The sequence below is a fragment of the Aplidium turbinatum genome, chromosome 12, assembly GCF_918807975.1.
Source record: "Aplidium turbinatum chromosome 12, kaAplTurb1.1, whole genome shotgun sequence".
Classification (NCBI taxonomy): domain Eukaryota; kingdom Metazoa; phylum Chordata; class Ascidiacea; order Aplousobranchia; family Polyclinidae; genus Aplidium; species Aplidium turbinatum.
In genome coordinates, this window is record NC_137483.1 from 23,508,930 (window position 1) to 23,524,430 (window position 15,501).

Genomic DNA, 15,501 nt, shown 5'->3' on the forward strand with positions numbered 1-15,501 from the left:
CAAAGCGAAAAAATAAATTCCTTTTCAAGGAACAAGTTACTCGAGGATATTGTTGCAGCACCTAGTCTGAACGGGTGTCTTTAACTGTTTCAAATCACAAATACAGCCTATTCTACATAGGCTAAAAAAATCTCATGGTTGTCAATTCAACTGTAGGCTACAAAGTTTGAAAATATTTAAAAAAGCCAGTTTGAACCAGTTTCAAAACAAGACTGGATTACCATTGGAGAAATAGGAAGATAAAGTTTAACCCACTTGGATAGTAATATCTTCTAAATACAGGCCGCATCCACTAAATTTGATATAGCCTATATAACTCTGGCGAATTACATCTTGTAACAATGTAACATGTAATTATTATATGTTTTAAACCATAAACAGTCTGTTTATGGTTTAAAAGAGTTACCTCTCTACCCAAATTCTATTATTATATGTTGTATAATAATAATATAGCCTATCTATCTCTACACTTGAGGGTTGTGCTCTGTCTTTTATATATTGTGTCTCCCAGTCCCAAAAGTTCTTCATTATTATATTATATATATATATTTCTTTTTCATGCAGTTTCTTCATTGTACTGCTGTGTAACTACGATGTACCTTGCAGTGTAATACACTGCTTTATACGATATAGGCTACCTCAGATAGTATATACTCAAAGCAGCACTCAAACCAGTTTTTCTTGGAGTTTAGTGTGTATGGTTTCCTTTGGTAGTATTCTATTTCATTTTTTTTCCATTGTATTCATCATGAAAGGTGAAAAACCACTGTCCTTGCAACACTATTATTATTATAAGTTTAACAGAATTAGAGCCAAAAACGAAGAATATGTCAATCCTAGTAGGCATCCTTCCATCTTTTCAGATGATGGTAGCACTCTGGGTATGGCAGCTTCTCATGTGGCTTTGAAGTCCAATCCTGGCGTGGCAGTCTCGTCCACAGTTTGGACATATGAAATCAGAGGAGTTCTGAGGCTGCTGTCTCTCTTTTCTTCTTTGTCTTCTTTGCTCTAGTTGCTTCCTCCGCCTCAACTGACCCTTTGCTAGACCCGCACTGACTTCGTAGCGCCATCTGTTGTGGTTTGCTGCGATCAGTTCCCAGCTGGCAGGGTTTATGTCAGTTAGCTTCAGGTCACGTTTGCAAACGTCTCTGTAACGCAATGCAGGTCGTCCTACTGGGTGTTTCCCTGTGGCAAGTTCACTGTACAGAATGTCCTTTGGAATGCGCCCATCCTTCATTCTGGATACATGCCCCAACCAGCGTAGACGTCGGTGGCAGAGGAGAAGGTGCATGCTCAGGGAGCAAGAACGTTCCAGAACAGTGGTGTTGGGTATTCTGTCCTTCCAGGAAATACCAAGAATGCGCCTCAAGCAACGAAGGTGGAAGCTTTCAAGGCGGTTTTCTTGTCTGGCATAAGTGGTCCAGGACTCACTATCGTACAGCAGAGTACCGTACTAAGAACACATGCACGGTACACTTCAATAAGTTTTGTGTTAAGTGTCAAAAGATTATTGTCCCACACTCTCGCCCTGAGTTGAGTCATCACTCCTGCTACCCTGGCTATCCGTCAGTCAATTTCCTTATCTAAAGACAGGTTGCTGGTGACCGTTGAACCAAGGTAGGTGAAGTGGTCTGTCACTTCGAGCACTTCTGGTCCTATGGTGATGACAGGTGGCTTGGGGACATCTTGGATGGCCCATGACTACTGTTTTCTTGATACTGATGGTCAGTGCGAATTCCCTACAGGCGTGTGAAAACTAGTTGAGCAACTGCTGCAGCCCGTGCTTGACGTGTGCTGACAGTGCTGCGTCGTCGGCAAATAACAGTTCTCTAATCAACACTGTACAAACCTTTGTCTTGGCTCTCAGTCGGGCCAGGTTGAACAGTTTCCCATCACTGCGGGTGTGTAGGTAGACTCCTTGTGTGGAGTGACCGAATGCAAAGTTCAGAAACAGAGAGAAGAAAATTCCAAACAAAGTCGGCGCAAGGACACATCCTTGTTTCACACCAGATCGAATTGCGAAGGGTTCAGAGGTCTCCCGTCGTAGCTGACCACACCCTGCATGTCCTTGTGGAAGGAGATGATGATGCTAAGCAGCTGTGGGGGACAGCCAATCTTCTGCAGTAGCTGAAACAGGCCTCTCCCGCTGACAAGGTCAAAAGCCTTCGTCAGGTCAATAAAGGCGATGTATAACGGCCTCTGCTGCTCACGGCACTTCTCTTGAAGCTGTCGTACGGAGAAAATCATGTCTGTTGTGGACCTCTGAGCGCGGAACCCGCACTGAGATTCAGGATAGACCCTGTCGGCCAATACCTGAAGGCGCCTAAGGACCACTTTGGCAAAGACTTTTCCCACGATGCTAAGCAGAAAGATGCCTCTGTAGCTGTTGCAATCAGTGCGATCCCCCTTGTTCTTGTACAGAGTAATGATCTTAAGGTTGCGCATGGACTGCGGTACTTGGCCCTCTTTCCAACAAAGACGCAGTAACTCGTGCAGTGGTTTTAGCAGGACAGGTTTCCCACACTTTATGACCTCAGCTGGAATGTTATCCTCTCCCGGTGCTTTCCCCATTTTGCATAGAGTCAATGGCTTTACTCAGTTCTTCTACAGTAGGTTCTGCATCAAGCTCTGCGACAACAGGTAGATTTTCAATGTTGTCTAGCACGTCTTGAGAGGCTGAGTTTTCTGTTGAATATAGTCCCAGGTAATGTTCCACCCAGCGTGCCATCTGCTTGTCTTTATCTGTAAGGATCTCGCCAGTCGATGCTTTAAGGGGGGCACACTTTTTGATTGGTTTTCCTGTTGCTTGTTTGATGCCCTCATACATTTTTCTTATGCTGCCACTGTCTGATGCAAACTGAATACGTTCTGACAGCAGATTCCAGTGGTTGTTTGCACAGCGGCGTGAGGTTTGCTGAGCTTTATGTCGAGAGGCTTTTAGGGGTTGTAGGTTCTGACTGCTCGGGTTTTGTTTGTAGCTGAGCAGTGCTTTACGTTTCAGGTCGATAATAGGTTCCAAAATAGAAATGTGTGCTTCAAACCAGTCTGTGTTCTTCTGCTCCTTCTCTCCATAGATCTGAACACGCTAATAATAATGAAACTTTGTAATCTAATATAATACATAATCTAACCAACAGTTGTACAATGCATTGTTTTGACAATTACATTTTACTCTGATTATTTGTTAATATATGGCGCTGTTAAAACAAAATAAATTGACTTGACTTGACTAGATATATGACTCATGTACAATACAGTGCACAAACAAGCCATGTCAATATACAAGCCTTCAATCATAGCTAGAGACTAGTATCATTTTTACTACAAACGTTAGGACAAACACACTTTTTTCGAACCAAAACTGTAAAAGCGTGATCCGAAAATCTCAAATCAGTAAATCACATCAAAGAACAAAGCTCTCTGCTTCACTTCATTTTAGAAAACAGAGAAACCCAGAGTGACCAGATGCTAAAATTAAACAAGCTGAACCAATCAAACCATTTCTAAAACAAGCCAAATGTAGAAAAAAGAGGCAAAATATTATTTTCAACAGCATATTATATAATGGATAAGAAAACAACAGAGACTTGAAATGAATAATCGTACTTGCATATTTCAAACATGTACTGTTCCTGGCAAATAAACCAAGGATTGATCTCTTGTTATAATGTTGATTGTATATAATAATTTATTTATTTGCATCAGACAAAGCTGTCCATATCCAAAACAAAACAACAAAATAATACACAAACTGCAACTGCACAAATAACAGCAAATTTTTTACTGTCAAAATTTTGAAGATATGTTGTGCCTTTTAAGCCAAATTTATATACCTGGTTATACTAACAATTTTATAGTTAAGACAGCCTCTTTCCTAATTGGACAGCAGAGTGTCTACATGACGAATCAAATTATTATCTCATTGTGGCCTATTTTGTAAAAAATTATTAATTTTTTTGGTTTTACATTAGAAAAAAATAGCCTAAGAAAAGTACAAATAGCTAAACAAACAAAATTGCAGTCAGTTTGGCTGCGTTTTAAAATGATCAAATTTTTTGGCTTTAGTCACTATATTTTACTATTTCGCAGCAGACAAAATAAAAGGTTTCTCTCTCTCTCTCTCTCTCCCTCCCTCCCTCTCTCTCTCTCTCTCTCTCTCTCTCTCTCTCTCAGTAAAAAAGCAATCTGGCAGCTTTAGAAAAAACTTTCAGCCGCTGCTAGTGTTGCCATTTACCAGATTCCAATTGGCAATCCTGCACAAGTTCCAAAATCTACTTCAATCAATCAATGGTTTATTTTACAGAAGCTGGAACAGGACATGGTCGACATATGTAAGTTGTATAGCTTATACGCGGCAAAAGTGGCACAAGCTCCGATACTCACAAGGAGACAACAAAATGACCATACGGTCTATTACATTAGTCAATTGCTACCTTTGAGAAATGATAATTTTGTCATTTGAAACACAAAAAATATCCAACATAAAATAAAGTAATAAAATAGAATATTGTTGAGAAAAAGCAATATTTCTGGCGTCAGCACTATCAGGAAGATCGCGTCTTCTCAATAGTGTATATCCTTGGTGACAGCTAGCTTAGTTGTTTTCTTTGGACTACTAAAGATGGTAAAATAATAGTTTTTGCAACTCAGCAAACAAGTTTGGCCGATGTTTTGTAGATGGACATTTTGTGACTGGTTGAGAGAACATGGAATTTGTATCTGGCAACTTCGCTTTAGGTTGAGAACCATGACGACGGACACAGCTGATTCGGTTGTTGATATTTTCTATTATAATAAATCTCTAGTATTTGCTTGTCAATAACATTATTCTTGGTGTGTGTTTGAAGATATTGCTTGGAATGAGTCTGCAAAAGCGTCTCAGTCGTCAAGAATTAGAAACTTCCACGGCAAGTAATGATATCACAAGTGATTTGCATTCTTTGAACTTTGAAACTGCACTGGGCACCGATGAAAGACAATATTTACCTTTGCGTGCTCGCCATCATTGCTTCTCTGTCACATCATGTGCCTATGCTACCTATATCGTTTCAATTTTTAATGAAATAAGGTACTACAAAGGTTGGAGTAGCCTAAATATTTAAAAGTTTTTAATTTACAGTAGAATCCGATAGCTCAATTGGTTAGCGCGTCACTTCTGGAACGAAGAAACTTCAAGATCAATAGCGGCGCTGGTTCGATTCTCGGGGTGTGTGCTTGAGCAACGCACGTTAAGGGCTGCTCTCCATTCAGCGGCATCTAATGGATGAAATAGTTCCCAAGCAACAAGACTTCAACAATCGGAAACTTCACTTTGTCAATCTCGGTGACCGGGCCTGCGTCAGTGATTCAAAGCCTCTACAAGTATGCGAAACTGCCAGGATTAAGCTCTCCAAGAAGCTTTCCCAGTCCGAGGATAAAGGTTCAATCAATCAATCCGTCTAATCGTATCATAGGCTAGTGTATACCAGTAGTTTTCAACCATGGTTCTGCGAAACCCTAAGGTTCCGCCAGTAAGTCTAGGTGTTCCGCAAGTTTACATTCAAATCTGAGAGTTTATTTTATTATTACATGCATATTGTTTAAATATAATCAAATATTGATTAGGTTTGCCACTATTAATAAATTTGCTATACTTTAACACGTTCGCTGCTATCCCGAAATTTTGTTGTTTTCTTGTGGTGCGATTACCTTTAACTTTCTGCTTTCCCACCAAATTTCGTCGACATGTTTTCTTCGCTTCAAGAAGTTCTTTCAGACAGTTAATCGTTTGTACACCGGTGGGTCAAATCGCCGTGAACGTGTTCGAGATGGGGTTCCTCGAGCTTTTCATTGTTTCATTGGGTTCCATTTATCAAAAAGGTTGAAAACCACTGGTGTATACCAGAGATGTATGTATACGCTGCAAATTCTACGCCGCATACTTGCGGCGTAGAATTTTTGTTTACGCTAACGTTTGCGGCCGCATTTTCTTGGATAGTTTGCGCTTGAGGCTACTGGTCACAGCGGTAAACCATAATCTCTTCGTGGGAAAATTGTAACGTAAGATTCCCAAATCCGTTCGTCTGCATGCAATGACCCAAAAATAAACACACTTCTTGAAACGTCTATTCAAAAGTGTATTCCAGTAAAATTAGCCCGAGGCTATCGAAATGACTGGTGCAACGCCGTACACCTAAAAACTGTCACTACAATACAAATTACTTGGATAAAAGACGGAACTTTTGTCCAGCTAGCAAGCACTAAGCCAACAGTTAAATGTGCGGCCAACTTTCAAACAATCATTTTACGAATGACCAGAATAGATAGCAATATCTCAAATTCAGGTATGCAGTACTGTGACGCAATAATGAAAGACAATTATGAAGTCATTCCAACAGGTGTTTAAAGCTAATGTAATATTTCCTGTTTAAACAGGCCCAAACAGGTCAAAACAGGTCTTATGAACGATGGTGCAATTTTGGCACATGCTTTAGGAATTTCCATGACGTAATATTCAGTAGACTTGAACGGTTTTTATATGACGTTTGATTTGGTGAAAATTGTCGGGAACAGCTACGCCGTAAAGTTTTCGCATTTTTTTGGCGCATAGCGTCAACGCATACTTTTTAATGTCTTTTTTTTTGCTACAACACACCAATACCTTCCAGCGCTGCAGTTGCAAGAATGTTTGCAATGGGCAAAGACATATTGGAACCATAACACAGCAAAATGTCAGATAAACACTTTCAGATGCTTGTGTTTCTTCGTAAAAATTCAAAATAAAACTTGTTTGTTTCGAGTGGTTTATACCGTGTAAATGTTTGGCACCTGGCAAACAAAATGAGTTTACGCTAGTGTATGCGCTGACGCCGCCAACTTTTTTTACAAGTTGCGTTGACACATACGGCGTATGGTTTTTCGAACATTTGCGTTAACGGTGACGGCGTCAATATTTTTTGTATGCGCTTACATCACTGGTATATACTAACTAAACATTTGCCTAACTCTAGACCTTTTCTCTGGTCCCAGCAAAGCACCTATTGTTTTGTACATCGCTAACTTGGCAAAATCGACACCAAATGACTCAATACCATCATTGCATTTCTGACAATTGACCATCGGGATAATTACGTCCACTTCACAAATTTTTATTACTTTGCAATTGAAAATAATTTGACAGAAAAAATTAACAGTTAACGTATAAATAATATTGTCACAACTTGTTTTTTGATTTTTAAATCACTTTTTTAGAAAAACTTTGTTTTTAATAGAATAAAAAATGGCATCTTAACTTTCAAGCGACATAAAAATAAATATGTCAATGAGAAGTGCTTTTATCAGGGTCTGCATGTTGTTGCTGTCATCGCATTATTTTTCACGCGTTTTTCACAGATTGTTTTATTGGGCAAATTGTGTAGAATTATTTCGCCGAGATGACAGTGGTGTTTGGATGCATTTAGGAATTAAAACAGTAATCACTAAATTCGTTATTATACTTTTAATGCACACAACAGGACCATATAATTATTATTAACGCTTAAGAGTATGAAAATATCTTTCTAATGAAAAATTTTCCTAGGTCCTTTAAAAAATGGTTGCAAATACGCACAATCACACATAGACTTAAGTTACATCAAAACCTCTACGGCCTGTTTCACAGTAAAAGGGAGATCATCAGAAGGTCCTTATTCAAATAGTTATTTGACTACCTCTACAGCCTGTTTCACCCTAATAAAAAGTAATAGAAAGTAATTAATAATAATTTAGAAAGTAATAACTATATTTGATGTAATTTGCTTGGCTTAGCTTTTTTGCTTGACATTAAGCGCTTTTTGTAGTATCAATAGCGTTTATTGTTTAGACTATAAGTTGATAATTTTAGTGCCATAATTGTGCTCTTTCAAGGTATTAATGCATTTGCTATGATTTTTCACAATTTGTTTTGATACAATATGTCTACTTTATGCTATCAAGGTATTTTTGTTTATTTGTGAAAGCCTGTTTATGTTCATATGTATAACATATAGAGTAGACTAAGGCCTGTGGTTGCTGCAAGTCTTGATTTTCAAAATGTCAAAAGACGAGAACCTTTATGTAATTTATCATTCTAAATAAAATATTGGGCTCATTACAAACTAGCAAGAAACAAACTGAAAACATCTACTTTAGGTCATTTTAGACCACTTATGACACACGTGTTATGATACGATTAAAGAAACCATCAATAATCATGGCTCGATGACTAAATCAGTGATTTTATATTTGTAGGCAAATTTTGGCTGAAATAAGAAATCCTGTCAACAAGAAAACCATTAAGTTTTTTAATCATACCGTTGTGAGAAACCCTTTGAAAATTGGAATAATAGGATGCGGGAGGCTAGGGAAGCAGATTGTGTCAGCATTACTTGCATTTTCTGACATAAGAACTGAGGAGATATTCATTTCAACAAGAAGACCTTCTAACTTGGGTAATTAATGAAACAGGAGCTGATGTCTCTTGACCTCTGTTTTGGTTTCTCGATGTTATTGAGGATGAAAAGTTATACAAGGATCCTTCATTTAAGATGCAACCAAACAATTAAGCATAATAAGTGAACAAAATCAGTTAGTTTTGAAAAGTTGTATAACTAGTTAATAAAACTTTTGCCACCGTAAAAGTGTTTTTTTCAGTATAATATCTTATTCTATAGAAATAAGAATGTTTTGTCTTGCCAAAAATGTTCAGTTAATTAAAATTCAAATTTTGGCTGTAAAAATATCTTGTTAAGTTGTTGAGATTTCATTCTTACTAAAAAATAAACTAAAATTCTATTTGAAAATTTTTAGTTCATTTTTCAGTAATGAAATCTCAACAATTTAACAAAATATTTTCACAACCAGTAGTTGGATTTTAATTAAGTGAACATTTTTGGCTGTTCTCTTTGGCTGATTTTATTTACTTGATATGTTTAATTCTTAGTAATTGATAAGTTCTGGCGTAACTTATAATTCTATGTGACATTGAGAAACATAAGCAGATGTTCAAAGACATTTAGCATCTACTTCATTTTTTTCTATTGTAACTGTGCAATTTTTTGTGTAAGTTGTATTTGTGCATAATATTTTGTCGCTGCCAGCACAGATTGATGATGAGCTTTATTTGAATGCAGATATTTGTTTGTGGTTTCTTGACAGAATTACTGTCTTGCTAAACGGCTAGTTTAGTGAGCCATGTAGGGGAATGGCTGGTCAGCTGATACTTTTGTCACATTTGTTCACTTTGCGCAAAATGTCAACATGACAACAGCTTGAAATTTTCAGGTTTAGTGGGATATTATCTCATCTATTCATTAGTACTCTTTCAGATTCGCATTTTCTACTCACCTGGCACCCCAGATCAGTTGATACACCATGGAGGGTCAGTTGATGCACTACTTAAGCTGCATACTATGCTAAAAAAGTAACTTTTAAAATGCAATGTTACAGTCATGTTTGTAACATGTCTTGCACACCAGCTTAAACAAAAGATCATAAGGCAATAAAAGAATAATTATACATTGGTTTGTAGGACTGATGCATTAAAGATTAACAGAGCATGTAAATTTTATCAACAATGAATAAAAATGTGTGCAAGATTGAATGACTATAGCATAAAAGTAGAAAAACTTGATGCAGTTGATACATGTGCATCAACTGACCCCTGTCTATAAATATTAACAAAATGTCCATTTTTGAAACAAATAAAAAATTAAAAAGTATTTTATCTTACAAGCTCTATTTTGAGTAAGTTAAAGAACTATTCCATTTTATCTGAAAAGTTTTCAGGTTTTTACAAGACAACAATAAAGAAACATGGGAAAAATTAACTCACAGGCTAAACATTTTGTTTTTTTCAAATTACACAATATTTTTTTTCTCCAAAAAGTTTTATTTTTTTCTGTAAGGGGGTGTATGAACTGACCTTCCATATCCACTCACTCGCCCTGCTTCTATTGTGATTGTAAATTCTGGTATGTAGCTTACTGGCTCGATGGCTTAGTGCATCCATCTCAGAATCCCGAGGCATGGGTATGAAGCCCAGTTGGATCATGCCAAAGACTTTTTAAAAGTGGTACTAAATCTTGTTTCTACTTGGCACACAGTAAAAGGAATAGTTTCAGGATAATAATGCACTCGGCTGTGACTCCATATGGTTGAACTGACTCTGTATAAACACTAAGAAGCAACCCATACACATAAAGAGCTATATAAAAAGCATATATCATTATTAGCCTACAAGCGCAGCTTTCGATTGAGTTAGGTTGTGCTAATCGCTTTTTGTATTTACAAGCATATAAAGTAGACCTATTCTACAATGTGCATATGACTTTTTAGTTGCATAGGTAGTTTTTTTTTTTTTTTACATTTTTTATGTATATTTTCAGTTCCTTTTCGAAAAGCTGGCATTCAGTGCTTGTTCGACAACCAGCAAGCTGTGGCTACCTGTGACATTGTTTTTGTATGCTGCCTTCCTTCCAATATGGCCGCAGTAGCTGAAGACATAGCAGGGTACATAGCTGAAGACTGCTTGGTGTGTAGTTTTGTAACAGGAATATCGCTACCCAGGTAAGTTGGTTCAATGCTTTCAAATTTAATATCCGAAGACAAAAAGTAAGATATTTAATTGAACATTGTGGAATTAAGTTTTTGAGAAATAAAAGTGGAAATTTCCAAAACTCCAGCAATCAAATGACATTGTGTGTGGTGGTGCATGTTTGAAGTTGATTGGTTTAAAATATTTAAATGCTTAAACTGATTGAATCGTGATTCTATGCGGTTGCAGTACACACTCTAAATATTTAAAATTTGACTTAGGCAAGTACTTTTTGTTATCAGGTTTTCAATTTAATTGATAAGCTATAGTTTGTTGGAACGTTAATACAAGGTATAAAACTGGTAGTTTCAAGAACTTACAACCCATTTACAAGTCAAGCGATAAAGAAGGAGTTGGACTTTGTTGCAACAACTTGCCTTGTTGAATGTTTAAATTAGTCTGTAAAGTTACAAAGCAAATCATCCAGTGATTGTCAAGAAGTCAAACTAAAATCTTCGTGATGAAGGAATATCACATGTATTCACTGCTCTGTTAAGCAAGTGGGTTTGTCAAAGGAAGACCCTTGAGTGTAGGCTGCCACCAAATTATTGAAATGATTTTTACAAAAAGATTTATAAATAGTTTTCATGATCTTAGGCTGAAGCAAATACTTCACCACAATAGTATATTAAAAATGGAATATACCTGGTCTTTAAAAAACGCTGAAAAGCGTTGGAACCTCGGGGAGGATGTGGTGACGTCGTTGCGGAAGGAATGGATTGCCGGACTAACCTTTCCATTAAGTGAGAAGCAGAAGGAAGGTAAGCAGGCGTGATAGTTGAGTGATTGAAAAGCTTTTACTTTTAGTAGTGTGAAATATTTAACTGGTCAAAATTAGTGAAGAACACTTGTAGCTCACATTTCTAAACGTTTGCTGGGCAATGGTTTAGTTCCACTGTTTTATGCTCCATGAACCCTCAAGTAAGCATCTATCATCTCAGATGGGATTGTTTGGGCCGACCCAAAGATATTGGAGGTGGCGATATACGGAGCATTGAACATGTGTCCTGCACTCAATGTATCCACTGATGAAGCGATCTTCCTTATCAATGTCGCTTTTCTTGGAAAGAGTGATCCAGGAGGTGGTGGACTGAAGTGGGCAGACATCCTTGATAAAGAAGCTCTTGCCCATGTCCAATCTGGGTGAGTGCCATTTGCTAACTCTTTTTTAACAGGGACCCATGCGTCCCATGGCTACCTAGGTAACCATGGGAGACCTTAATCACATCATAATAGAGCTGGGGTTTTCAACCTTTTTCCACCGTTACCCCCTCAGAGCAATTAACGTAACCTCGCGACCCACCTGAAAAATATTCAGCAAAAGCAAATTTAATTCAAAACTTAACCAAATTTGATTCATGCCGACATCCGGTTATGTTTTGCTGTTCCAATGTAAACTTCTGAAACCCAAAATGTCTTTTAACGATGTTATTACGGCTTTCAAACACAATAGCCGACACTCAATTTTTTCAATGCCATTGGAAACGATGCTGAGAAATCTATATTTTGCATAAGATTCTACATAATTTGCTTTTTTGCCATAGCGTGGTTACTGGTTAACTTTAATCCAAATGTTCCATACCATCCTTGACGTTTTCCATTTTTCATCCTTTCTCATGGAATTATTTTTGTCAGCGTGTAATTTCTTTTTAAATTAAGTTCTGTCAGCAAATTTACAAATATGGCCAATGAGTTACAAAATGAAATGATTGCAGATTATTGGTTTAGGTGTGTTTTGTGCAACTTCAAATTTTGGGCTAGTTTTGAACAGACAAGCTTTGGGCGATCACTTCTTTGACATAGCATTTCTACTTGAAATTTAAAAGCACCTGACAACACTCTTTCGTCACCCACAACGTACTCTTATTGGCATGTAGTAAGCTAAGGCTACCTTACGTCCTCTTTTTTTCAAGAAAAATAAACTGTCTTCCCAGGACATTAAAAAAAGAGCTCAAATGTCCTTTTTTGGCTTTTAAATTCTCTTACTTGTATTTTCAACAGGATTTTATTTTTATGCGACTTTTCTTCCCCGACTTGTGTTTGATTCCCAAAAATTTAATGCACAACTGTGTTTTTCTTAATTTCTGGATTTCCCGAGAAATTCACGTAGCCTACGCTGGTTGTTTAAACTGGCCTAATTAAAAGGATTTTGTTTTCTGCAAAGGATTAAACTTTAAATTTTTAAACCATCTTGTATTCTCAGATCAAATTCAAATTGATGTAGCCTATTACTTTACTCTACCGCCAAAATGGAAAGTAACCCATAAAGTATCCGGAAGTATAATGTGCTTTGGGAAAAACAAGTCAATTTGTATGGCTAAAAATGTATTTTAATACATTTTTTCTGTCTTTTCTTTCGTGATGCAGCCAAAATGGTGCAAGTACAGAGACAGTCCTCAGTTAAGTCAGTTTCTAGCAACTTTAACAGCTGTGTACTGAAGGATATATTTTCAATCAGATTTTGTGTAAGCCATTTTACGACCTCGATAAAACTGTTAATTCTTTATTGAAAAAATCTAAGGAAACCGCAAAACGTTGAGGAGTTGATTTGTTTTTAGTAGTAAATTTTGTTGCATAGGCCTCTAGTCATCCAAGAAGATGTGAAAAAATGTTAAAACGCAAAATTGTACTAGGTGACGTACCTTGTCCTCATTTTGGGCGATGAAAATATGGTAGGCCTGTCATAGGCTGCTTAAGACAAGTAAGAAATGCCTCTGCAAATCCTTCAAAGTTTCCAGTAATAACGAGATGAAACGAACTGAAGTTGTTAGTTTGCTCTAATGACAGTTTTACTAAAAATAGGTAACACGGTTTTGATTCACCTGTTGAGGGTTCTGAGGATGGGTGAGCACTGAGCATCAATGGTGGCAGGAATAATGAGGGGGCGGGATTATCGGCCGCCACTATTGTCCAATTATTTTTAATCTTAATATAATTTTTGATGTAAATAATATTTCTTTGGAAACCAATCTCTTCCATTAATGCCATCATTCCTTCCGCAGAAACCTTCCCGTGTTTGATTTGTTTCATATTGGAGTGCAGGACACCCCCTTAACCATGCTGCTCCAACATGAAGACGGGCAGACACTGCGGGACCTGCTTTTAAAAAAATATTTGTCAGTGTTTAATCAGTTCACATCAACGAAGTGATTGTTTATTGACTTTTTTCTGACGTATTGCACGACTGTAAAACTTGAAAATACTATTTAATGTTTATATTGTCTCTGTCTGTTGTGATGCAGCCACACTTGATAGATCGACGCCTCGTCTGCAACGCCCCAAATTTTCCACCAAGCGCCTTATGTGTCGGATTGAAAGGACATCGTCCGATGTCGATCTTTGTGGCAATTTAATTGCATTGTGGATCATGACCACTAACTAAGTGAAGTTGAATTTACTGGTGGATCTTTTACTAGTTTTGAATGATAATTTTTTTGATAAAGTGTGTACGCATCCCATTTCATTTCAACACTACTTTTATCGTCGCTTGAAAATAAACATAAGTAGGCTATTAAGTAGCCTAGGGTACTGAAGTGTGTTCACATTGAGAACGCCCACCAAGCAAGTGCACTCACAATGCTCTCAGCTCGGTGTGCCCTTGAACGTTGGAAGAGAGTTAAGTTGAATTAGATAAAATTGATGAGTGTGATCTACAACATTTTTGATGCCCTTGGAGCGAAGATGATTAGATTAACCCTAGGCTACATGTTTTGCATGAAGTCGAAAATAATTTTTGTGTACAGTATGGCCTACTTAAAAAGTGTGGCATTACAACGCAATTTTGTATGAAACATTTTAAGCCTCAATACGCTCCAGGCCCACATTCCTTTGATTCTTAATCTGAGATAGTCAATAAAGAGAGTTTCTAAACCGCCACCCCAGTAGAAGTAGCCTATCGGCAGTGTTGTACGTTGACGCCGTCAAATTGACGGCGTCATTTGACGGCGTCAACTTTTTGTTGACGCTGAGGCTAGCGCCGTCAATTTATTTTTCAGTTGACAGAAGTGATAGCGCCGTCAACTATTTTGCCGATTTTAAGCGTCAAGCGCTAAGCGTCATTTTTTGTTTTCATGGAAAATCTCGTTTCACAATAAGAGTTTCACAATGTATTCTGGCCAGCGCGACTCATCCGAATTACCAGTTTTTGCGGTGGTTGGAATGGCTTCCTGGAATACATGCGGAAGAAGTTCGCCAAATGGTGATCACCCATGTGTTGAGAACGAGGGATCAGAGACAGAAAGCGAAAAATCAATGAATGGCATCGCGGACGTTGAATATACTTTATTTCAAGAGCTCTATGCCCTTGAAGAGAGCGGTGTTGGTGCAGTGGACCTCGTTAAAAGATTTATACATGCTAAACTATCACAGCACGCTTGGAACAGTGATACCTTTCCGACTAAACGTTTTCAACTTGTTTTTGGAATACAACACACCAATACCAACCAGCGCTGGTGTGGAACGCATGTTTTCACTTGGAAAGGACAATATGCGCAGGGCGCCGGAACCGGGGGTGGAGCAGGGGGAGCGGATAACCCCCTGCCCTCAAATTACTGTGGATGGGGAGGGAAGAGGGGGCAATGGTGCTCTTTTAAGGTCATGTAAGCTACTGCACACTTTGCAATATAATAATTTATGCTATTCGCTTTTAGCCTAATTATAATGTTCTATTTTTGCCTCAAAATAATATTCACGACACAAAATTCTCCATCACAGTAAGTTAAAAATAGCATGATGCTTTTCCGTGCCATTGGTCTTTGTATAGCGGATACTTGTATCATTACTCGATAATGAGCTGATAGATGAGCATTATCGCTATATCTTATCTTAAAACTTAAAAAAAAAATTGGCCTTTCAGCAACAAAAGTGCCCTTATTTCATACTCCTGCTCCTCCAGTCAAAAATTGCTTCGG

At 37.7% G+C, this 15,501-nt stretch overlaps 1 protein-coding gene across 1 annotated transcript; it reads left to right on the forward strand.

Annotated features, from left to right (window-relative positions):
- The first annotated feature begins 4,258 nt into the window (after window positions 1–4,258).
- LOC145781059 (NADP-dependent oxidoreductase domain-containing protein 1-like) lies at window positions 4,259–14,119 on the forward strand. Its single transcript, XM_082592783.1, has 7 exons — window positions 4,259–4,331; window positions 4,848–5,068; window positions 8,248–8,447; window positions 10,383–10,563; window positions 11,189–11,352; window positions 11,533–11,734; window positions 13,594–14,119. Exons 2-7 carry the CDS (start codon window positions 4,860–4,862, stop codon window positions 13,739–13,741), a joined length of 1,104 nt encoding a protein of 367 aa, XP_082448909.1. The 5' UTR covers window positions 4,259–4,331; window positions 4,848–4,859; the 3' UTR covers window positions 13,742–14,119.
- The last annotated feature ends 1,382 nt before the right edge of the window (window positions 14,120–15,501 follow it).

Bases quoted from the DNA above. Each gene is read 5' to 3' on its own strand.
- LOC145781059 (XM_082592783.1), top strand. From the start codon at position 4,860: ATGAGTCTGCAAAAGCGTCTCAGTCGTCAAGAATTAGAAACTTCCACG. The intron at 5,069-8,247 runs GTACTACAAAGG...TTATATTTGTAG, and splicing joins TCAATTTTTAATGAAATAAG to GCAAATTTTGGCTGAAATAA. The intron at 11,353-11,532 runs GTAAGCAGGCGT...CTATCATCTCAG, and splicing joins AAGTGAGAAGCAGAAGGAAG to ATGGGATTGTTTGGGCCGAC.